At 38.1% G+C, this 24,560-nt stretch overlaps 1 protein-coding gene across 5 annotated transcripts in view; it reads left to right on the top strand.

Moving 5' to 3' along the window:
* The window catches only part of RGS7 (regulator of G protein signaling 7), a 235,474-nt gene that overhangs the window by 22,518 nt on the left and 188,396 nt on the right, over positions 1-24,560 (top strand). For all 5 annotated transcript variants that reach the window (XM_083857586.1, XM_083857588.1, XM_083857585.1 and 2 more), the window contains exon 2: positions 5,334-5,445. In XM_083857586.1, coding sequence (XP_083713712.1) covers positions 5,368-5,445 — 78 coding nt within the window. In that variant the 5' untranslated portion in view covers positions 5,334-5,367. The remainder of the gene's footprint in view (positions 1-5,333; positions 5,446-24,560) is intronic.

Genomic DNA, 24,560 nt, shown 5'->3' with positions numbered 1-24,560 from the left:
CTTGTTTCTAATAATTTTTCATTCCTATGAAATTATGTCTGTCCGTGACTCATTTTTTTTTCCCTATCAGATCAGAATTATTTTTGTTAAATCCAGATTTCTTTTTAGTTACCTCTTTCTTTTATGTTCTAGATTTTTTTTTTTTTTTTAACTCCTTCCCTAACTGATGGAATACCAATAGCTTTGATCGTCAGCATCATAAATTGACAAAGGCAATTAATGTTTTAGTGTTGTAAGGTAGGTGACAAACCAAATTCCTAGAGTATAAAAAAAATGCCATGGAGAAAGTGGTGAAGTTTTGAAGTGAGTCCTGGTTCAGTTCTAGAATCATATACTGTAACCTGTAATCATTACAATGACGTTTGAAGACCTACATTAAACAGATTTGATTGCAATTCACTCCTGAAGGAACAAGTGTTCAGATCTCATCAAAAAGGCCAAAGAGTGGGCCTGGAATCACTGGGTATCTGCTCAGAGCCTGGCAGGGAAACACTTGTGGTTCCATAGAGTCACAAATATACAAGTTCAATTAAAGCAGGCAGATTGTCTCTGTGCTTAACCAGCCAGTGAAAACAAGTCTGAGCCTTATACTTTAAGGTAGCACAGTATTAACTTGTGTCGATGTTCAGAGCCCAGTTAGCATGTGTACATTTTTTTAGTAAATTTGGATGTGGTGTTTAAAAGCTTTAAAAACTTGGTCATAGAACAAGATCATGCTGTGCTAAGAGCTTGCACAGCATGTCTTTACTCCAAGGAACATTTAGTCTAGGCAAAAGACAAGATAAATTGATGGATATGTGTGGCATAGTGACATAATGCTTAGAGCATTGGCCAGCAGGACAGACAGCAAAATTTCTGATCATATCCAGAAAGATTGTTGTACACATCCTGACATAATAGTTTCACTTAAAAATGCCACATGCGTGTGATGTTGTTGGAATACTTGAGTTGTACTGACAGTGAAAGCTAAACACAGAAAATGTAGTCACCACCTTGCTCAATCATGTGTACTTTATTGCCTTGTTAGATAAAGCTGCCCCTTGGCAGCCTTTCCCCATCATCTTTGTTTTATTAATGAGTAGTTTTGCCTTGCATTTTGAAAAGGCCATTCCTCTTCTGGCAGACTATGCTTTCTGGGGAGGCTAATGGTGGTTGTGTATGAGATAAGTGATGACTTTCAACATGGGAAAGATGTGTAAGTAATTTATGAATTAAAACCTTTAATAGGCTATTGAACAAATACAGCCAAATACTATAGAATGAGACTATCCTGTTACATATTTTAAAAAGAGCTTTTTTCTTTCTACTTGCATTTATGGAAGTAGTCCAGCTCAGGGTCTCTTTCACCACTAAGTGATGGCAAAAAGGAAATTCTTTTGGGTTGTTTCTGCTCCTCTTTTCTGTTTAACCTCATTTAGAGTTAGGGTTTGAGTTTTACTTCATTTAGACAGTGAACATGCTGGTGAAAAAGTTTTGGTGTGCTTCAGTGTAGCAGGTCTGTAGTTGTGAAATACATCACTGAGATGTTTAAGGTATTCCTCTGGCTATGAGGACAAGATTAAAAACTATGAGGAATGCAGTTCCTTTTGATATTACTGGATAAATACTTTTTTGCTTCCATGGGCCCAAGTAATTACTCTGCTTTAGAACTGCATTTATTTTATTAAAATCGGATTATTTTTGAAGAGAATATATAAACCTTGCTTTATTAGTAAAAGATCTTGTATTTTACTTGTAATATAATCAGAATGGCTAAAACAAAGTTAAGACAGGCAAAACTGGAGGCAGCATAGCTGAAATCTAACTCATCTGGGGATGCTTCTGCCCTTAGTTTAAGGACATTCCCAGAAAACGAAAGCTTGGAAAATGTTGCTGCCTAAATTAGTCAGCTTTGTTGGGGAGCTTTCCAAAGACACGTAGCTGCTACCAAAATCTATTCTCAGAATACCTTATAGAAAGTAGATAGTTTGAAGACAGCTTTTAAGTAACTTCATCTTGGTAGTCCAAGAATTGTAGTACAAACCAGTTTCTTTTTATGTGTTTTTTTTGTCCCTTACATTAGCAACAAAATGAGGCAGAGTAAGAAAACAAATATTTGATCTCATTGGAAACTTGCTAATGTTTGATTTTTATGCCCTTTAAAACAATTATTATGTTAAGTGGATGGCAGAACAAGGGGAAAGAATGTGTCTTACCAATATTTTTAAGGATTTTTCTTCTGTCTCTCTTTAAGGGTAAAATTATATTTGAATTATATTAGGTGCATTTCCCATTTTTACTTTGCAAACGAAATTTAAACACCAGTCTGATAAACAAGATTTTGAGTTTATTTTGATGCCCTACAACAAGGGCGTCACTTGTGTTCTTAGCAGATCTTGGGAGGCATTTCCCTTGTCTTCTAGTGCACCTGTCAGACTTACAAAGTCAAATTGCTGAGCTCTGAGCACTGCAGTGCTGGTTGTCTGGGATGTCTGTGTGAAAGCTAGGGAAATTATAAATTGAGATCTTTATCGCTTGTTCCCATTTCTAAACAGTGGACTGGGCTGAATCAGAGAATCTGTTGGAAGACTAATATTTTGATTCTGACTTTATTAGCCTCACCAAGATGCTATTTTATGTCAAATGAATTTTAGTGGGAAACAGGTCTTAGTTCTCTGTTTAATCTCGGGTTTAATTAATTCCTCTGCCAACTACTTTCAACATTGATACTTCTTCACTTTATGGTTGTGCTGTTGAATTCTTTCCCTTGTTCTCTTCCACCTCAAAATTCCGGAGTTCTCTTTTCTACACCATTTGTTTTCACATTTCCTTTTCTTTGTGACATGCTAAATTATCCTCCTCTATCAAAGCTGAGACACACGATGTCTGTCTGTTACAGAGGTCCTTTTCTTTGCTGCCAGTGTATCTCACTGAACAGTTAGTTGATAGTTCTTATGTCATTTCACCTTTCACAACTTCTGTCTCTGAAAACCATTCCTATTTGTGATGGAGATCATCTTTCTTTACTCTGGTGTTTATTCTGGAACCATTATCAAACTTATGTCTTCCTTTCCTCAGCTGCTCAAGAAGTTCAGATCAGTTCTGGTTTTTCCTTCTTTTTGTGGTGTCCACTGTGACTCCCTATTGTTGCCTGAGCTAATTTACCACATCCTCTGTTAAAGCATCTCAAGGCATCTGCAAAGTTTGGAAGAGTAGTTAAAAGTAGCTGCAGTAGAGGATAATAACAAACTTCTTGCAGGATAGTGTTGGTTTGAGGCTCTCTGAGATGTGAGAAAGGGTGAAGGTGACCCAGTGCATGGAAACCTCTCTGCTTGAATTGCGTGATTTACCAGCACACGCTCCACAAGGTGCAGTGCACAGTAGAGGATTCTTTTGCAAGATCACTCTTGTAATAAGAGCTACTGTTTCCAGAAAATGGAAATATACCAAAGTTTCACCACTTAAGTATCTTGTGCTCTTGTGGATGTTGCGTTCTGGGCATTTCAACACCCTTGCAAAAGCAGTGTTGTGAAAGTATTCTTGTCTGCGTGTGATGGAGAAGTAAAGACTGACAGACCTGATCTTTTTCCTTTATCGTAGCCAATGTGAGGCCTTCACAAATGAGGCAGTTGCCTAGGACATAGCAAAACAGTCCCGAGGGTGTCTCGAGGTGTCCTCAGGGTTTCTTTCTATCTGCCTGAAACAGACTCGCTCTCTGCTCTCTGTTCCACTGCTCAGGGGAGTCTGCAGTGCCAACAGAGCACAGGCTCTCCTTAGTTTTCACTAAAGAAAATACGTGAGGCGTCCAGCGTAAGACAGAGGAAGAGGCAGATTCCCTGTTGCTGTCGGTAAAGAAAGATGAAGGAGGCGACACAGTTTCCCCAACAACTCCTCCTTTCCTTCCCTATCCCATTAGCCCACATTCTCTTCCTGCCCGGCCCTCCGGTGATGCCTAATCTCATTTACAGGGGCCGCCGCCAGATCTGCTGCAGTTTCTCGGGCGCTGTTTTCGGTGGGGGAGCCGAGAGCTCCGGGAGGAGCAGGAAGGAGGAGGAAGGCTGCCGCTGCTGTGTGGCGGAGCGGCGGCAGCACCTTTGACGTGCCCGTTCCCCACGTGACGGCCGCTCCATTGCGGGGAGGGCGCTGAGCCGCCGCCGCTCGGGCAGAGCAGGGGAGAGCCGCAGCCTCGGCGGCGGCAGCGGCGCCTCCGCCCGCAGTGCGTGTGTGTGTGCGTGTGTGTGATGAGCGATCGCCGCGTCCCTCCGCCCGCTGCCGGCTGACACCACCAGGAGCGGCAGAGCAGCCCAGGAGCCGCGGCAGCGCGCAGTGACCTTGGCCCAGGAGGTAACCCAGCGGGCGGGCTCCGCGCCCCTCCGCGCCCCCGCCCCGCGCCTCCCGCTCCCGCCGGGCCCCCCCGGGCGGCGGCGCCGCTGTCCGCGGTGCTGGAACCGCGGGCTGCCCTGGGAGAGCCGCTCCCCCGGCCTTTGCCCGCCCCGAGCCGCGCAGCCCCGGCGGGCGGTGCGGGGGGGCAGCCCAGCCCCGAGGCGGGGGGTCTCGGGGGCTGGGGAGGGCTCGGGGGTTGGTGCTCGGAGTCGGGCTCGGCGGCTCTCGGGCTCTCCGCATCCGCCGGTGCGGTCTGTAGATGGAGCGCATTCTTACACCTGCGTGCAAAGCCCGAGCTACGGCATGATCCGAGCTCTCGCTTAGTGCGGCTCCCGTGTGACCCGGGGGAGGGCGGGGAGGAGACGGGGCTGGCGAGGAGCCGCTGTTTGGCGGTAAAGTGCGATGAAAGTAGGTGAAAGCAACCGGAACAGCGTTCTGGCTTGTCTCTTCATTTTCCCTCGTCACCTGCTCCCCTACCCCGGCATATGTACGAGCACAGATGTGCTGGTGAATTACAGGAAGGTTTAGAGCGTCTGGTTTGCTTTTTGTGCGCTTGAATTTTGTGAAAGTTGCTACGACCTGAGCTGTGAGCGGAGGGCACTGCTGAACGCGCGTCGTGGGCTGAGTCAGTCCTCCCAAAACTGGCCTGGAAGGTGCAGAAGGTCCCTTGGTGAAGCCCCTCGGTGCAGGGGAGGAAGAGGCGTGTGGTGCGGTGTGTCAGGGAGCTGCTCTGAGCGACAATTCATTAACGCTTAAATTAGATCAACACGTCACATCCATTATTTACCGGCAAGAGAGAGTAATGACAGTAAATGGCAAATTAGCAGCTTTGCTCCAATGTAAATATCTGCTGGAGTAAGAGCATACACTGATTTTGATAACATGTTGGTAGAGAGTCAGGTTCATTAATCATCAGGGGAGCAAGGAGACCTGAGGTGATGCCCTATTGAAATCACTCTTACCTTTTACAGTGCAACATCCAAAAGCGGATCAGATTTGTGGGACATGGCACAAGGAAACAATTATGGGCAGAGCAGCAATGGGGTGGCTGATGAATCCCCAAACATGCTGGTGTACAGAAAGGTAAGCCTTTGTATTTTTCAGAAGCTGAAGTCCTGGACTCTTTTGCTTAGCATGGGAAGCCAATTATTTTTGCTGCTTCTGTCCAATTTCTTGAATAGAGAAATGACTGTTCTGTTGTTTGAAATGGTAAAATCTGCTCTTGTCAATTTTGCATCTTGTTCAGAAGCAGCTGCTTTTCAATTTGAGATATTCGATGTATTTCAGTCACTTTCTGCATTGATACATATGGTATGTGATGGTGATGATGTGCCAGAGCCTGGACCATGTTTTGAGGTCAAGTGTTCACTTTTGAAGTTTATTTGTAAAATTAATTCATATGTATTAAAGCTAAATATCAACTGCACAATACAGTATTTCTGTCTTGTGCAGAGAAGTCAGAACTATTAAATTATGTTATATGGGGGGGGGAACTGATTAAAGATTTCACTTACCTGGGGTTGCCACAAATCAAAAACCCCTCAAAAACATACACTTCAGAATTTTTCTCTGGGCAGACTTCTAGTGTAGTTATCCTAACATCAATACAAGAAATTTCCAGGTATTGAACTTTAATAGTGAGGCTTATTTAGTGGTTATACTTGAATTTAAGTGAGAGTAAATCCTTGGAGATTTTGAGATGCCTTTATACTTTTTTTTTTTAAAGCCTTAATTGCATTTATGAAAAAAAGAATAACAACATAAATTCTAATAATAATGGAGAAAAATAATTTTGCTGTTGCAAACTGAAATAAGTAATTATGTAACTGATTGTTTATTCTTAGAACACAGTACTTCTTAACTTGTGGTTGTTTTTATCAGGTGGAAAAAATCAATACTTTACTTTGTTAGAGGCATTGACTTTTCCCCTTACAAGTTAACTGTAATAGAAAGCATCTGATGTATGCTCAGTCTTTGAGGTGAACTGAAGCATAAATAGTAACTGTGGTAAGTGTTCTTTTCCCAGAAATTAAAAAATAGTCTCAAATTGAAGTCTGTGTGCTTTTTTCTCTTCCTGTTTTCAGATATGTTGCTGATTTCAGTTTGTTGTACCTGCTATTTTGTGAAATTAGGCTCCTTTTACATAAGTGAATGAATTTATGAACCTGTCGTCATCCTTCTATGAATACCTAGAAAAATACAGGATTACCTTGCAATTAACACCACAAGTGTGTTTCAAAAGGCAATTGCACACATGAAAATATGCTGCATATATGAAAAGCAATATACTAGATCTTATATTGTTCATTGTAGATTTTTGATTTTTCTAAACAGAATCTTTCCAAATTAGCCACTTCAATGCTGGCAAAAAGGTCTTTTCTCAGCTTATTTAGTATACAGAGGGACAACACAGGGAAACTGTTTCTCTCTTCATTTGGTGAGTTTGGTAAAATTTGTGATCTATGGTATTTAGTATGACCTCATGCCAAAATTTATTGTTGCCTCTGGGCAGCATCCAGCTTGAATGGAACAGCTGAAGTAAGTGACGAGAGTGATGCATGGGAGATTTGAGAGTGAGGAGTGGGAATAGGACATATCACTTCAGGTGTATGCTCAGCAAATCAAGATGTCAAACACCTCTTCTGTTCTCTGCAATACATCTGTAAAGGGATGGTATGAATTTGTGTCCTTCAGTGCGGCAGTGGTCCTTTCCTTATTGTCATTAAACAAATGATGCTCTGAGCATTGTGCTTGGAAAAATACTGACCTTCTACAGCATTACCTGCCTTATTTGGGTTTTTTTGCCTACTTATTTTTGTAGCACAGTGAATTAAAGATAATTTTAGATTATGCAAACTGTTAGAGTACAGAGAGAAAACTAAGTAGCCCTTCCTTAGGCAGTACTCAAGGAACAGACAACAAAATAATAGATAACTTTCCAAGAAGTCATCTGCCTTTTCTTTAAATAGTATATTGGTGTAAGCAAATACTATAAATTCTGAGTCTGGAACATAAGAGGAGGACTCTTTTTTGGCCAACTGGGAAAGTATTAACTGTTTTTAGGAAAAAAAAACAAAACAAAAACATGCTACTGGCTGGGTTCAGTTGAAACTGAATTTCAAGTCTTATATTTTGAATAATGTTTCTGAAATGCACAAAGATGGAAAACTACTGGCTTTTTTTCCAGTAGTTTATATGTCAACAGATGGAAAAGCACACGTTTTATGATATCTGTACCTGCAAAGAATAGATGGGACTTTTCTTACTTATGGTAATGGAGAGTTAAAATTTGGCTGTGCTGTAAGGGCTGTTATTTTGGCTATAAACCGCAATTTTGTAATCTTATAATTCTGCAAGTCTGTCTAACTTCCAGACACAATCTGAACTACATGGAGTTATAGCTTTGTATTGTCTAAATCCTGATTCTGTCAGGAGTGTTTTATAAAAAAAAGTATACAGAATGAAATCCTAGTGTCTTCACATCTGGTTTTTAGGGTTTAATTGTTTCAAGCTTTTGACAAAAAAAGTCTGGTTTTCTATTTTTTAAAATGTTATTTGTTTTTTGATTAGTTTCTTATTTGTAGAATTGTATAATTGATAAGCAAACTGTAATCCCAATTAATAGAGAGTGTAGCTAGTCTCATAGTAGTTTTTATTCCTAGCTGAACAAGGGTTTCATTACATTTTGCTTTCAAAAAAGAATTCTTTAAAAAAATCAGCATAGGATAATTCAATATTCAATGCACACATAACTAAGAAGTACTTATTTGAATTTGGAAAAGACAGCAGCACAGATAAATAGTTCCCTATATAATTTTTACTCTGCCTTTTAAGATGCTTGTGTCAGTGTTTTTATGCCTTAGGGAATAATTTTTATTTTAATAGAATGTCAGCTGCATTATTCTTTTTGTCTATCAGCCTAATTATAAAGTAATGACATGTGACACATCATTGGCACTGACATACTTTAGAAAAAGTTCTGAATTTTTCTGCTGGTAGCCTGAGGCAAATATGAAAAATGTAAAACCCCTCCTTTCATTTCTTCTCTGACAGAGTCCATTCCAGTCAGCAATTAAAAGAGAGATAAGAGACTGAAATCCGCAGTACTTTAACATCACAAATTGTTCATGCAGAAATCTCATATTTTGGCAACACTTGCTTGCTGCTGCAAGCTAAGTCCTAGGGAAGAAACTTGGGGTGTTGTAGGGTAGTAAAAGGCCCATACTGTGAAATTTTTCTAAGTTTCAGAGCCTGACCTGCCTTTTTTTTTTTTTTTTTTTTTTTTTTTTTTTAATTTTAAATCTCTGCACACAATTTAAAGAATAAGCATTTCCTGTTAGGAACTTCTATTTTACACCTACTGCTGGTTTTTTTATCTTTCTGGTCTGTGCTTTGCTTACTTTTTCAGTCAAACATATGCTGCAACTATTAGGAGTTCTGATTTGCAAGTTTAATGGTTATTATATTGCTGCCTGAACTAGCATCATTGGAGAGCTGATAGCTTTATTTTGTAGCAATAAGATTATCCTTGTCTGAAAGGTAATATTCTTGTGACTGAGGTTTTGGCTCTCTGCCTTCCTCCCTGCCCCAAGTGTTGAAATGACTTTTGCCAAGTGTGATTAAAATCACTGACAGTGGGGCTTGTCAGTGTTCTAATAAAGATAATGAGGTGTTTATTCTGTTTCTGTGACAGTGGTGGAGGGTCACATATGTCAGTACTCATGTATAACAAGGGCTGTATTTGTAATCTCAAACTCCATAGTTTATCATAATCTGATATTCTTCATAGAAACCATGCCTCCAAAGCATGATACTTTCCAGTGTTGATGTAAATGAGCAGTAGCTGTGCAGGTACAACATTTGAAGAAACAGTGACACCATCTTCTAACAACCATTCTCCATCTGTGCTTCCACCAGAGATGACTTCCAGTGTAGACTGCAAATAGTGCTGTGTCCTCATGTGACTTTTATCAACTGCTCCCTAAAAAGATTGTTGGAAGAAAATGGTACAATGGGTAAAAGTGTTCCTTAGAGCCTGTGAGATTAAAGGGGGACATTTTAGGTGGATTTTTCTAAGTGCCCTCACTCACTTTGAGAAGGGAAGAATCAATCTGATACTACATGTTTCTGAATATGGCATGACATTCTATGAAGGCATCTTGTTTGTTACTACATTGGAAAACTCAGGGTGCTCTAAGGTACAAGAGATAAATAGTGTGGAATTTTTTGGGGTTTTTTTTTGGTGTGGTTTTTCCTAGTGTATTTTTAAATTTAAAAAAACCCAACTAAATTACACTTTACCTCTAGATTATGCTGTTTCTTCTTTGGAGAAGAAGAGTGTCACTGGTGTGAATTTGGTTGATGGTCTTGGTGTTATTCCAACACTCATCATTATAGAATTGTTGGGGAAGGTTCTACCAATTCTGTGAACCTTGGGAATTCCTGCTGTAGGAAGAAAACAAGTTGTCTTCCTGTCCAGTAAGTTATGAGGAAGCTGTAGTCCTGGAGTAACTGGTTGATAGTGAAGTAAGCTATTGCACAGAGAAACTTAGGGAGCAGGAACTTAATAGAGATGGATGGAATAGTTTCTGGATGTTGTGGAGTGCCTTTTATTTTCCTGTGTGCTCTCACCCTCATGTTTTGTATCTATCCTCTGTGCAGATTCACTTTGCTGTATCCTCTCCTGGAATGGTCATAGTTAGTACTAGGTGTAGTGTGTATCTAAATCTTGTCATCATTTATGGTAAAAGCAGTATAAAGGATTTGATTGTCTTCACAACTATATAGAATGACTGAAAATTCCAAGGAAACTCAATTGAAAAAAATATGTCTGAGTCTGCAGGTGGCTAGAACAGTGAGAGAGGCACTTGCCCTGTTTTGGTGATTCCTGCTGGTATTTTCCATCGTTTCTGCTCTCCTCTTCCTTCCACTAGGTGTAGAAATACATCAAGTGATACTGCAGTGAGAGGTTTACTGCTGCTTACTGTTCTGAGCCTGATGTGCTTGCATCACTGGCATTACTGTCAAATGCAAGAACCCCACAGCATTCTGTGCTACCATGTTAATTCCTTTCTCCATCCCACATGTGCCATCTGAAAAATGTATGTGCCTGTTTTGATTGTGCATTGTCATTTTCAGTTTCTCCACTGCTTTCCTTTGAAGCAGTCTACATTTGTAGCTATGGAAACAATGATGCTATTGAGAGTGACGTGCAATGTCGAGGCAGAAATTGTTTGTTTTGGAGTTTTGTTTTCTTTCAGTTCAAGCTTTTAAAACATTCTTTGTGGACTGCAGGAATTTTTATAGTAATCTCTATCATATCATAATATTTGACAGGTCCCCACCAAAGCTGATATGAACTGTACTGGTAAATACAATCAAATACTTCCATGTAAATATGAGTTTTAAAATATGCTATTTTCCTAATTCAGGAATCTTAAAGCAGTTGAAGTATAATTGAAACTTCTAGTAGAGGAATCACTGCACCCACTTCTTCAAATCAGTTTGTAAAAGCTGCTAAAAGAGAAGAGATTCGGCTTAATTTCCACAGTAAAATGGTCAGCTGAGAAGTTTGACTTTTTGGTCTTGATTGCCACTAGCTATTAAAAATAAAATAAATGCCAGGTCTAGCCTAGAAAGAACAAATCAATGGAACCAAACCAGCAGAATACATTTACTTTTTTTTAAACATGCTTTAAAACTTTTCTCACAGGGTTGTGGAAAGGTAAACATTGCAGGTATATAGTAATATAGAACATGAACAATAGGCAGTTTTCAACTACGACTCTAAAAAATAAAGCTTTTTGTGAAAGAGATACAGAGAATTAATCTCTGTGTAAACTGAGACACAACAGTGATATGTCAGAGCAGAGGAAAAACTAAAAAATACTACCTAGAATGGCATCCATTATTCCTGCCTTTTCTTTTTTCCCCTTCTTTTATGGAAACAGATTGCAGCAATAGGGCAAAAAAAGTCTGGATTTTATTAGTATTACTATGAACCTTTCCAAAATGTGTAATGGAAGAAAACTTTGAGGGTAGGATTAGTACTAGTAGAGATGGACCACTTCAGAGAAATGCCTTCAGCTGAAACTTTGAGATGATGATGCGTTGAAGAACCAGTACATGTGCAATTTCCCATGGTGAAGGAGTCAGCTGAGAATTTTGATTTTTGGCAAGAGATTGCAACCAGCTACAACTAAAAGCTGGAGATTAAATAGATTGAGCTAGTTATTAAAGTGTGTGTTGATTATAAGTGTAACTGGAGTAGATACAGTGGGAATGAGGCTGGCTGGGAAGCCACAGGGAGCATTGGAGCTGAAATGAGAAGCAGAGTTGGGAACTGCAGTTTCATCTGGCACGTGAGAACAGCCTGGGTTAGTGCAGGAGAGCAGGCTGGCTAAGAAATAGAGCTGTAGGAACAGGTATAGGAGCATCTCATAAATTCATTGCAACTGTCAGGGGAAGCTTTTACTAGACAACAGATGATTTCTTAACTGACAAGAATGTAACCATGGCATTTGGACTATTTAGCTCCAAAAATTTGGGGCTGGTTTTGTGCTTGTGTGTGTATTTATCTGTATTTGAAAGCTTCCTTTTTCAGATGCTTCTGTGGATCTTTCTCAGTTTGTGATGCTCAGTGTGTGTTTGAGAGGACAGTTTTATGGGCTTAGTTTCAGAGAAGCTGCCTTGTCTGGGAAGGTGGTCAGGGCATCAAAAAAACAGTGACATCCCTCTTGCTTTCTCTTATTGTTATTGCCTTCTTACTGTTATTCCGTCAAATATACTTCTGGGCAAAAGCGTATTGCTGATGATTCAAAACTGTAAAGATGAGATTGTAATGTGTGTTTTATCCATATTTTTTCAAGAGGCCTGTTTTTCAAGATTTTTATAGTTCTACTATTTCTACTCAATTGAGGACATCTCAATAGCTGTTAAATGGAACTGAAGCCCATTAGATCCATGGTGTCATTCAAACAAGAAATCGTTTTGGGGAAAACTCTAAGAATTTATCATGTAGTATTCATATCAAACATGTGCTGGTTTGAATCTGAAAAACCTCAATCAAGAGCCAAGTAAGCACCAAGAACCATCTGGATGGAAATTTATCTGTCGCAGTGAAATGATCATTCTCCTGGCTTTCATGTACTGTTTTTACCCAAAACTGGGTAAAATGGGAATTTTGAAGCTGTGTTAGCTCTTCTGCGTCACTTCTGCTGGAGTTGTGTGTTTGCTTTCTTTCTCTGACCTGTGCTGAATCCTGTTGACTAATGGAGTGTGAAATTTTGGGGAGATTGTGCCACAGAGAAAGAGAGGTAGCAAACACAGAGGATCTCTTCACAATATGGTTTGGATTTACAAGGATTATTTAGCTGAAAATGAAAACTGCTCCAAATAACATCAAAGGAATTTTTTTTCCTCTTCCACTTACTCTTGATGATGATGGTTGTATAATGTGAAGGGACACGTGTATATGCATATCTTTGCAGCCATGCAGAGTCCTGCTGGCCTAAGGCCTATTGATTATTGATTCATAATTGAATAGCGATGGCTAAATGCTTGTATTAAAAATATATAGAATTTGTATTTAAATATGTAATAGTTTTAACAATATTTCATGTACGTGATGTAACACTATTGTACATTGTCTTCCATGTTATGAAAATGAATTGCACTGGAATATTTCAATTAGCTGTTTAAAAGCACCCTTAATTCTGATGGAAAACTACAGTTTTTCTGATTTCTTCTTATATGAGAATGAATAAGCAGTTTACTGAATGCCTTTTGAAAGACATATTAGTGCTTCTTAACACCTACACTTCTCTGAACTAGAAACTGCAATTAATCTTCTTTGAGCTAGATTCTGCCCTCAGACATAAATTCATGGCATCTCTTGATATCAGCAGGAACCATACAATTGCATTTGATGTAGAATCAATATCAAAAAGAAGAATGACAAAGTTTAATAACAACTCTCAAAATTACAAAAACTTGAGTCAGGTGTCTTACAGTAAGCATTCTCTTTATGTTGTGTACTTCCGTCTGTATGGAGGAGAAAATACAGAACATTTTGTGGCTGTACTGCAAACCTCCTGATATCATCATGTTTAGTGCTGCAGGCATAAGTTCAAAATTGTGAAACAGGATGGCTTCCTAGTAGCAGATACAAAACTTAATGTATGAATAATGAATGCTATTGTATAGGGCTATACTAAAGTTTCTGTATGTCATGAGTAGTTTATTTTAGCTGTGTCATCTGCAATACAGGTGGTCTGTGGTATAATTAAACAAGTCTTAGTGAAATTCTGTAAAGATCTGTTTACTTCATGCAGACTACCCTAGGTTCATCGAAGTGCTACATTAGATGGTAAAGTACTACAGTTATAGGTATTCAGACAACCAGAATACTATAAACAAGAGTTCCAAACAGCTCCTCACAGCATTACTGGTTTTCAAATGTCTCAGTTTCTTTAAGAGTTACTAAGCAACAAAAATTCTCATTCAAGTCACTAGGAGCTAAAGGTTTTTAGTACTCTTTCGTAAATCATGTCTGTGACTTGGTGGAGTCATCACACGACCTGCCTGAATTATTTAGATTCTGCCTCCTGTGATCTGGAGGGCATTATCAGTGTCCATCACAGTACAGGAGCTCAGTAAAGTTAGTTAGATTTAAAGTTAATGTGTTGGTTTGGTTTCCAAAAGTGAGAAGAAATACCTTTAGCTTGATAAAATTATGAATAATTGATAGTGTTTTCTCTGTGCTCATTTCTTAAAAATCTGTACTGCAAGAATACTACCTCTACTACAGGAAAATCTTTTTCTGAGTTTAAGCAGTGTGCTGCTCTACAGACAGTTGTGCCCTGAAGCTCTTAAGTTTGTTTGGAATGGAAAAAAAATAGTTGTGATCTTGCTTTCTCTTTACCATCAACTCCACTTCTGTAGCATTATTTTTGGATGATGATGTTCCTGTTCAGCAGTTTACTGAACACAGTCCTGTTCTTATATTGAGGTAGTGTTTGTATCTAGTTTTTGAGGTACATTCAGAAGAAAGAACTGTGGAAATGTTCTATTTATGGAGGAATATTTGTATTTATCTGTGATGTATCTGTTGGCTGTCATGCCATCAGCCTTTTAACACTCACTGATGCACAGCTGGTGATGCAAGCCATAGGCAACACTTTTGTTGTCTCTGGGATTCTTTTGCTTTACACTTGTTTTGCTCCAGAAATTGAGGGCTAACTTTGATTCCAAGATACTGGACTTTGACAATCATTTCTAGTTCCATATTCCAAAGCTTAGGATCTCTCTGCTATAAATTACAGAAGATAAGATGTGTCTTTGCCCAGGGCAAAGCTCAGGGCTTTCACTTGCCATTTTTATATAATATGTGTATAAATTTGATTTTAAATGTATTGAAGATTTATACTTCTTCCTTCCCCTTCAAACAGGAATTCTACCTTTTTGTCCTGTGAAATAGTTTATTTCATTAGATTGTGATATGGGGTTTATTCTTGGTCACTTTTGGCAGTATTAAAGGATATGGAGTACGTTCAAGGACAAAATGCTGAGTGTGTGAGGCATGGAGAGAAATTTATTAACATAGCATCATTCTGTCACTTGCAATACACTGTATTTATGTGAGCTATACCACCTGTTTCTCTGGCTGGCGAGACAATCAGGGGTGACTGAGACCACCAGAATTCTGCAGGTGATGGTGCTGGAGCTTCACTAGGTGGTGCTCTTCCTCCTGGGTAGGGAACACACATCCCACAGGGATGCTGAGAGGGATTCTCTTGAGGAAGCAATGAATGTTGGTCTCATAAAGAGGTCTTCCATGCTAGATGTTGATGTTGGTGCCACTGCCTCGGTCGAATTGTTGATCAAGTCTTTCGACAATGGTTTTAATTCATTGATCCTTGTTCTCTGGGTTTCCAGGATGGGAAGTCTCCACTGTCACCATGTGTTCATCAGTCAGTCAAAGTACTACTGTTAATTGTCTGCACTCATGTTACACATGGAAGGCTGCTGGGCTTAGCATTCTGTTGGCAAACTGAAAGGATAATTTTTATGCATAAGATTTTCAATCTAAATCTTAAATAAAAGATGTCAAAGTGATTTGGGGGACCAGTCAGGAAAGGCTGGGACTGGGTAATTTTCATTTTTCCCTCAGTGCGTGGAATGGTCTTTGTACCACCTTCAAAATAGTATTTGAGGATCACCAAAATAAAACTGAAATTTTCTACAAATTCAGTCATTCACATGATTTGATCCAAATGTCAGTGATTTTATTTTTTATCTTGACAAGTCTTAGAAATATGTTTCTGTATGTTCTCACTTTTCTGCCATATCCCACCTTTCTGACCTTTGGATATAATCCATACAGACATGGTAAATGGATTTTAGCTGAGTAGGCCACGGCTGATACAAATGCATTAGCATCAGTTGAAGTTATAGCCATATGGTTGGTTGCATTAATAATTTTTTGTCCTATTCTTTTTCCAAGCTGTCTTGATTAGTGGACAAGATGAACTGTTTCTGTGCCTATTGTTAACCAGTTAGACTTCAGAATTTTCCTAGAAATGCATTGTTACTTATCCTGGGGACGTCTTTAAATGTCTCAAACCTGTAGTAGATGCAGTTGAGTGTAAAGGTGCTACCTTGTGGTTATTTATTTATTTATTTTAAATACTAGGTTCTTTCCTATTTACTTTGTAGAAATAGAGGTGCAATTTTGCCTTATTTATGTGGCCCAAAGTGCAGAGTAACTGCTGTTCTCACTAAAGTTATTAAGGTTAATTCCTCAAAATGTAGTATCACAAGCTTTCTGTGTTGCTGAAGTGCTATTACAGAAGTTATTACACACTGGGGTTCTGGTGATGGTATACTAGAGGTGTCAATTCCAGCTTTTCTTGTTTTCTGCTAAAGTAGGCCATGTTGTAGAATTAATTAGATGAAACATTAAAAAAAAATCATGTTTTCCGTTTTCCCTTCAAAGAAAATAAATTTATTGACTTTTGAATGACTTGGTCCTTCTGCATGCTAAATAAGTTTTTACAATTGATATATCAATTGTAACATAACGCAGTGAATGTTATCTGACAACTGAGAATAAAGGACATAATAGTCATTAGCCAGCATAGGACTTTCTTCCTGGAAATGGATGGTGTCTTGAGGACATAATCTGTGTTAGAACACAGTGGCAGAGAGCATGTTATACTAGAATTCAACAGTAGCCATAGTCTCTGGCAATACTAGGATGACTTGTGATCAGTGTTCTGTTACATCACTGTCCTAATGTCAGATCTCAGCTGATTGTCTCCATATAGGGCTGAAAGTGATCATGCAGGGGGAGACTGAAAGTGTGAGAAGTTTGTCTGGGTTGTGCTGTTGTGTGGTTTTGGATAAACTACTCCATGTCAAGTGAGCTGAAAGGCATATTGTCACTTTGTACTTAACTCTGGATACAGGTAAAAGGTGAGTATTATTTTTAATGATATCTGAAGCAGCATTTATCTTAAAAGTAGACGACCCCTTTCCACTTCCCTAAGAGGAAAGATTGGAACGACAGAAAATCTTGATTTTTGCAGTGCTTTAAAAACTGTAAACCACTCACAGCTGCCAGAATTCTTGTAATGCTACCAGAATGCTGTTTGTTTAAGAGCAAGGAGTTAGTTTAAAATTTGGGTAGTGGAAACATTGATATGAATAATTGTTCTTCTTTGTGTTTGAAAAAATGCTGGTTATTCTCTGCCTCTCTTTCCCATTTTCCATTTGGAGATAATTCAAGTGAATTATGAAGGCACACTGATGATAAGATTAATTTTTTGTTTTTGAACATCGTATAGTGTTGCGATAGTAGTTTTGTAATAACCTTTATTTCCTTATTTTCTGACACATTTTTCCAGTTGTTTTTCACAATATCACTGTGTTTCATTATAGATCAAAACTTTGAAGTGATTTTGTTTCCCTTTCGAGTTAGGTTTTATCAGCCTGGAAAACTTTGTCTGTCTCCCAGTGGAGTGTAAGTGGAGACACAGTGGTAAAATCTTCATGTGGTGTGCTGATAATATACTGTCTAGAGTCATTGCTTCTGTTCCTTTACCTGCTTCTAATTCTTCAGTAAGTGATGACAGAGGAAAGGAGATGTACATGACCTACAGTACAGGCCCATCTGTGAAGACCAGATGGCATATTTAACAAATTTTCCAATGATTTGGTTATTTTCCCTTCCATTTCCTGTAAATTGTCTAGGGGAAAGTCGTGTGCTGAAAGAAGCAAGAATGATGGAAGTGCTGACCTTTATTGACAGAATGGCATTTTGTGCTTTATAACCACTGCATCCTGATCTCACTCTGTAATGCCTCTAAGTGCTGTGTTCAAGTGCTTTTGTTTCTATGGAAGCCAAACACAGGGGGTGTTTTTTTTTGGTTTTGTTTTTTTAAATTCATGCCACTAAAAACCCAGAGGATATCTGTAACTGATGTGTAGAGCCATGTTTGTGAGATTTTGCTTTTCAGGAATTTAAAGCTAGTCAGAACACTGAATAGGTGTCATGGAGAGTGTAACTCAAGGAACATTGATACACCCTCCATTTACTCCAAGGCTTAATTTTTTGTAACATATACTTTAATTGTATCTTTCAGCAGTATATCCTAACATTCATGATACTGAAGCAGGCTTTCATTTTACATTTGTATGGACAGAGTGAGTCTAATATGGATAGTGATGATTTGAATGAACCTCTGCAGCTTCATACGCAGTATTCCCATGAAACATGATTATACCTGCAAATCAAGTGGCTTGTTTGTTTCTTTTGCTTGGCAGTTGTGGCTGGTTTGTGGTTTTTTTGGTGGTGTATTTTTGTCTGCTTCTTTGTTTTCACTAATGTTGGGATTATTTACTTCTGTGCCATTGCCAGCTGTATGCAATTCCCCAAACTGTGTGTGTGCATGTGTGCCCTTGTTGGGTATTCCTGGTACTCTAGTTTTGCCTAAGTTGTGCTCTGGAATGATTAGCTTTGCCAATTATATAAAATATTTTCCTCAGTTTGAATTAGTGTCCAGTTTCTTTTTCTCTTTTCATAAACTTATAGCCTTAAAAACACCTTACTCTATGTCACTTTTAAAATCCATGATGCTAAACTATGTATTTGTCAGAAACAACTTTACCTTTCAGAAGCTGTTTTTGTGATTATAAGTGTCAACTTATAATCAAAAATGCTAAAATAAATCTACCTTTAATTTTTTTTTTTTTTTTATGTTGCTGCGTGCTAATGAGGTTGAGTCATGGTTCTAGACACTGCATGATTTTGAGTCTGATGCTATGTTGGGTTTAGTGCAGTTTCTGGCTGTGTCCAAGAGACATACGTGACAAATTATGGTTGTTTGAGACTAACAAAGATTTTCCTTCTATGATCACAAAAACTTTTATGAGCCATTGGACATCTATTTTTGCAACCTTAGTTCTATTTTCAGTGCTTCAATTTGGTATAGAAATCTAATAAATCTTTTAATTTGCATGATTTTATTGCACTGAAATTTAAACCACATTCCCTGAGCAAGAGACCAAATTAAACACCACATACACAGTTGATGTGGACTAAAGAAATGCAGCTTATATACAGAGGCAAGATTTATTTCTTAGTCTAATTAAAGTATTAGCATCCTATTAAAAGTTTCTATTTGTCCCACTATAATATTTTACAGAGAGACTCTCAAATCTATATCCCTAATTATCCTATTATTGTTAATTTCAAAAAGTTATAGAGCTAAAACTCAAACATGAGCTGTTTAGTATCCATTTCTTTCTCTGGTGTTAGGCTCTTTAGGACCCTAGGGTCAATAATGCCAAATTGTCTTCTAAGAAGGATGATGAAGGATCTGCATCTTGATAGAAAGAGTATAACTTTGATGTTAAGTATTTCTTCCTCATAGCTCTTGGATCTGCTTGTATTTCTTGTTTTGTGTTTGCTAACATGATCATATTGCTTACTCTGTATTTATTGCTTCCCAATTTCCATTTTATATCTGAGTCTTACTATATAGATCTTGTTTTACCCAGCTACTAAGTCTGCATTCCTTCACCAGGAATCTGACAATATATGATTTGTGTTTTTAGCCCAGGTGTCAGCCTATACCAGTACTGGCAAAAACATCTGCTATCATCTGCTGCTTGAACTTTTGGGGGTTTCTGTAAAAAGACCCCTACAATTTCTTTAGCAACATTCAAGCTTCTTTAACATGAGTAATAATTTATTAGGACATCCTTGTCATCCCCTTGTTATTAGGGTGACTGATTTTTTTACTGCACAAAAACAATGATCCGAAAGAAAATCTGTGTATTTACTGACACATGTAGATATAATGTTTTGATAATTGCTCACTGTTAATTTTGTTGGTATGTCACCAAAAGTCCCCTTTAACTACTTTCACAAAAGAATACAAATTAGTCTAGTTGTAAATACAATGGTCTTTAAAGCTTCTATTTTTTTGTCTTTTCTAAAGTAATGAGAGAGCCACAGTCTTTGTCTTCTAAATCTGAGATCTGTGTCTACAATCTTGGATTTCAGTCTACAGTCTGTGGACCAGAGCATACCATTTACACATTACCAGTAAAACAGAGGTAAATATAACAGCTCAAATCCATAGCTGTTATCCAAAAATAGTCACTTGTACAGACTTAGATTCTTAGTGAGTGTAATCTAAGAGGCCCTGTTAAAAACCATGACCTTTAGCAAACAAGAAGTTATTACCCCCGTTTCCACTCAAGTCTGATGCCTGACTTAGCAGCAGTTTGAACTTCGCAATCACCTTAAATAAATGCAGGAGAAAGATCTTATTAAATAAAAAGCAGAAGCTCAATGATTTTGGATATAATTTGAACATCCTCTCGGATTAATGACATTTACAGTATTAATCAGAGACCCTGAAAATCAGCTTTTGATGCCCAGAATAATTGAAACATGTCAGCTGATGGTGTTGATGCTCTTGAATTTTATATACATGAAAGGCAGTTTATTTGCATATAACTTTACTTGTTTCCAAGTGCACTCTGTCATCACTGACTATTTTTAAGAAAGGCTAAGAATTCCATTTCCATTGTGAGGGTACAAAAATGTGTATTTTCTTTTTATATTAATCAAGCAATATTGCTGTGAAAGCTTCAACTCAGTAAATCAGCTAACAATTACAAGTGATATTTATAGCAGCTTTATTGGAACCACGTCGTCTTAACCACTGCAGCCAATGACTTCTGTTTGTTACTTTTTAAGCGAGAAAATCTCTCTGAGATTGTTTTAGTAATAGTCTGCAAGGCCCTTTTCCAGTTTTGACTGTTCTTATTTTTCCTATCTTGAAGTGCTCACCAGACATTGCAGATGAACAGAGTCTTTGATTGTCAGTGCTTCACTAATATGGCAAGAGAAAATGCCTTTTATCTCACAGCCTGACAAATTGATTTTTTCCTGCAGAGTACTGTTGGATCTTACAGCTTAAAAGCGCTCCGGTAGTGTCCCAGATATATTTCCATTTACTGTTCCTTAAATGGAATATGCAGTTTCCAAATTTTACCTTTTTTGGAGCCTCTTTGAAAGAAATGAGACTTTTTTAATACACAAAAAGGTGAGGAGAATGCTCAATACATTATTTCTTTACTAACTTCAACCATACTCCCTCAAAGGAGGTGTGTTTTTCTTTCACTTTTGAAATACTTTGAATTCCAGTTTTAAAATGAAGTTCCAAGGTTGCATGAAGTTTTGGAATTGTTTCTATTGCTTTAGTTAATTTTTCAAATGTTTTTATTTTAAGGAATTGATTGGGTGATTGAAAGTTAAGCTGTACACTTGTGATTTTGCTTTGGAATACATACTCTTGTCAGTGCAGGTGTCCTAAAAATGATGAGATTTTTGCAAGCACTAATTGGATGAATTCCTGATAAACAGCATGAAAAAAATACTGGGTTATATTATCATCTCATTTTATTACATGGAATTAATGTGCTTGAAAAAGGACATGTTTAAGGAAATAAATTGCCAAAAGAGCACTAGCTTTTATTACTCTGATTTGATTGATTAAAGATATGATGTTATTTTTTTCAGTTGCTGTTAAGATCTTGACTGTTATTCTGTTTGAGAAGGCTCTTAAGTTTCAAGCTTGCATTCTGTCTCATGTGTCTCTGTATGACCGCTTGTACTCACCATTTCAATCCTTGATCATCATAAACTTTAAAATGGTGAAACACTACCTGTAAATGGTTGCTGGAACAAGTTTTTCTGTACCCCTGTTGGTGACTGATTACTTAATGCACAGGCTAGTGTATGCTTTTGAAAGAGATCTACTGTTTTAGTATCCCAGTTGCAGAATAAAATAAAATTAATAATGGCAGCGTAAACCACAAGATTCCGATTGAGTGGTCAAATTTTAAAACTAACAGAAAATGGCACTATACTTGTAAGAAGTGTTCTGAACCGCAGTTAGCAGAAAATAGTAAAACATTTTTCTGACTGCATACCCATGACTATCTGAATTTTGACAACTATGAATAACATTGCATAGGTCAGAGTAAGTTAGGTGACCTCTAAATATCCCTTCTAACCATAACTATTCTTGTATTCCATGAAGTCATCTGAAGGTGGGTTTCTTTGTAGGGGGTTGGAGTGGTGTTTTTTCACTTTGGTTTTTTTGGTTGGTTATTGTTTGTGGTTTGTTTGGGTTTTTTGCTGTTGCTTTAGTATCAACACTGGTTCTCTAAGTCTTAGGAGACACACTGTTGCTGAGCATTTATGCTGCCAAAATGGTGAGGCGGATCCATTCGTTAGTAGGACTACATGGCTATGTATTTTTAGAACCTTCCTGTAGTTCAGTTAAGGCAAATTGTGTGATTTGTCTTTGACACAACAACTAACAGATACAGTTTAACATGCTGCTGAGCTGACTTTCAGCATGATCTGGTTTTATACCTCCTCTTGCACTGCAGAATATTTGGCTTAGAAGGAAAACACTTGGCAAGGTTTTCTAGTTGAAGAATACAGACCATTATGCTGGTGGATACAACAGCTAGAGGTATAAATTTGGAGGTTCCTTAGTTTCCTTCTGAAACAATTTCTATATTCAAGGAGAGTGCAGATTTTTTGTTGTTGTTTTGGTGCTTTGTTTCCCTATGGAGGGTCCATCATCCAACTCCCTAACCATAATAAAATCTCTTCCTGTTTTTTCCAAATGTTGATTGTCTGTGTTTTATAAAGTAGATGATACACATTATAACTGAACTAGTATTTTAAAATTGACTTTTTAAGGGAATTTTAATTAAATTGTGCTTTGTTTATTGGATATAAATCCAATTGTGTTGATAATGACTTTCATTAATGTTGCTTTGCATATGGACGCATTTGTTGTTTGATTACTTTCTTGCAGGTGTACTAACTGACATTAAATTAGTGGTTGATATCATTCTAATTTATCAGTGTTCTCATCTTAGGCTGCATTGTATTTATATTTAACTACCTGCTTTACCACTGATGAGTATCTATTGGCTGACCTACCTACCTGCACATTACTGTATTGATCTCTGTTCTTATCTTGCATTTTGTACTCTTGTACTTGAGTCAATTTATTCCAAGGACACAGAGTACTTTTCAAGTCATTTAAACACACTGCAGGAAGATTATCCAGGTGATAGTTTTATCATTGATTTTTATAAAAAGGACTGTTGTTCTTTATTCTGAGCTGGTACCTAAGCCCCACACAGCTGCTCACTCTCTCTTCTCCCTTACGGGGTTGGGGAGAGAATCAAAAGGGTAAAACTGAGAAAACTAGTGGGTTGATATAAAGACAGTTTAACAGGGAAATCAAAAGCTGTGTGCACAAGCAAAACAAACCAAGTAATTTATTCAACACTTCCCAAGGGCAGGCAGATGTTCAACCATTCCCAGGAAAGCAGGGCTCCATTATGTGTAATGGTGACTTGGGAAGAAAAGTGCCATCCCTCTGAATATCCCCTGCTCCTTTTCCCCAATTTTTTAAGCTGAGCATGATGCTGTATGGTCTACCCTATCCCTTGGGTCAGATGTCCTGGCCCTGTCCCCTCCCAATATCTTGTGCACTCCCAGCACATTTGTAGGTGGGCTGGGATGAGAAGCAGTAAAGGCCTTGATGCTGTGCCTGTGCTGCTTGGCAATAAATAAAACTTCCCTGTGTTATCAACATTATCATCATCACAAATCCAAAACATAGCTCCATGGTAGCTGCTTTGAACTGTAGTTTAGTGTATAGTGGTTCCCATGTGCATCCACAGCTGGGTTCCACAGCTACGAGGTGTGGGTTTTATTGCTGGAGGACTGATGGTATTGTTTTGCAAGCTTGGAAACAGTTCTTCAGCAAACTTGCCTGCATTGCACCAGGAGGCAAGAAGAGGATCAAGTGCTTTTTAATTGGATGATTTAATGAGCAGGCCCAGAGACAACTTGCAGCTCAAATTTTTGTGATGCTACTGAAGAAGTTCTGTGTAGTGTTAAGTGGCTAAAATTTTGTCATCTCATCACCTTCCTGTGAAATGTAAAGCCCAAAACACCACTGGTATTTTGGTGCATCTTAACACACAAAGCATAATGCTCTTGTTGGTTCTGTTATTCTTCTTCCTGGTGCTTAATTTTCCTGCTTTATTTTTTTTTTTTCTCTGTCTTACCATATTCCGATTAGGTAAACTCTGTCTGAATTTCTTAGTATGTGAGTGAGGTCCTTCTAAATAGAATGTTATGCAAAAATAGCATACTCTAAAACTCTTGGAAGTAGCTTTTCATCAGGACTATATTTTCTCCTTGTGTGCATTTGCAGAGCTGGGAAACAAATTACCTTTTTAAAAACCAAAGGTGGCTGCAGCCACAAAGGCTAATTTTAGTTACTGTTGCAGATTTTGTGTCTATGTGTCTCCACATAACTGTGAATTAGTACAAATTTGACTCTTTCTTTCCTTGCTTAACATTTTCTCAAACAGGCTGTGTTTAATAGCTTCCTTTTTCAGGTTATTCATAAGAGTGGATGAAGTAACTGGCTAGGCATTTGTACCCTGCAAATTTGGTGTTTGAATAAATGTATAATGATATTGTCTGCTTGGTGAAGTGAGATGCTCCAGCCAAAGTTTGTTTTTAGCCAACAAGGTTGCATCTGCATAAACTGGTGGAACCTTAATAACAGCTTCTTTTA

Source organism: Zosterops lateralis (assembly GCF_965231275.1).
Source record: "Zosterops lateralis genome assembly, chromosome: 3".
Lineage (NCBI taxonomy): Eukaryota > Metazoa > Chordata > Aves > Passeriformes > Zosteropidae > Zosterops > Zosterops lateralis.
The sequence above is the reverse complement of the archived record's forward strand: the minus strand, read 5'-3'. Positions and strand labels throughout refer to the sequence as shown.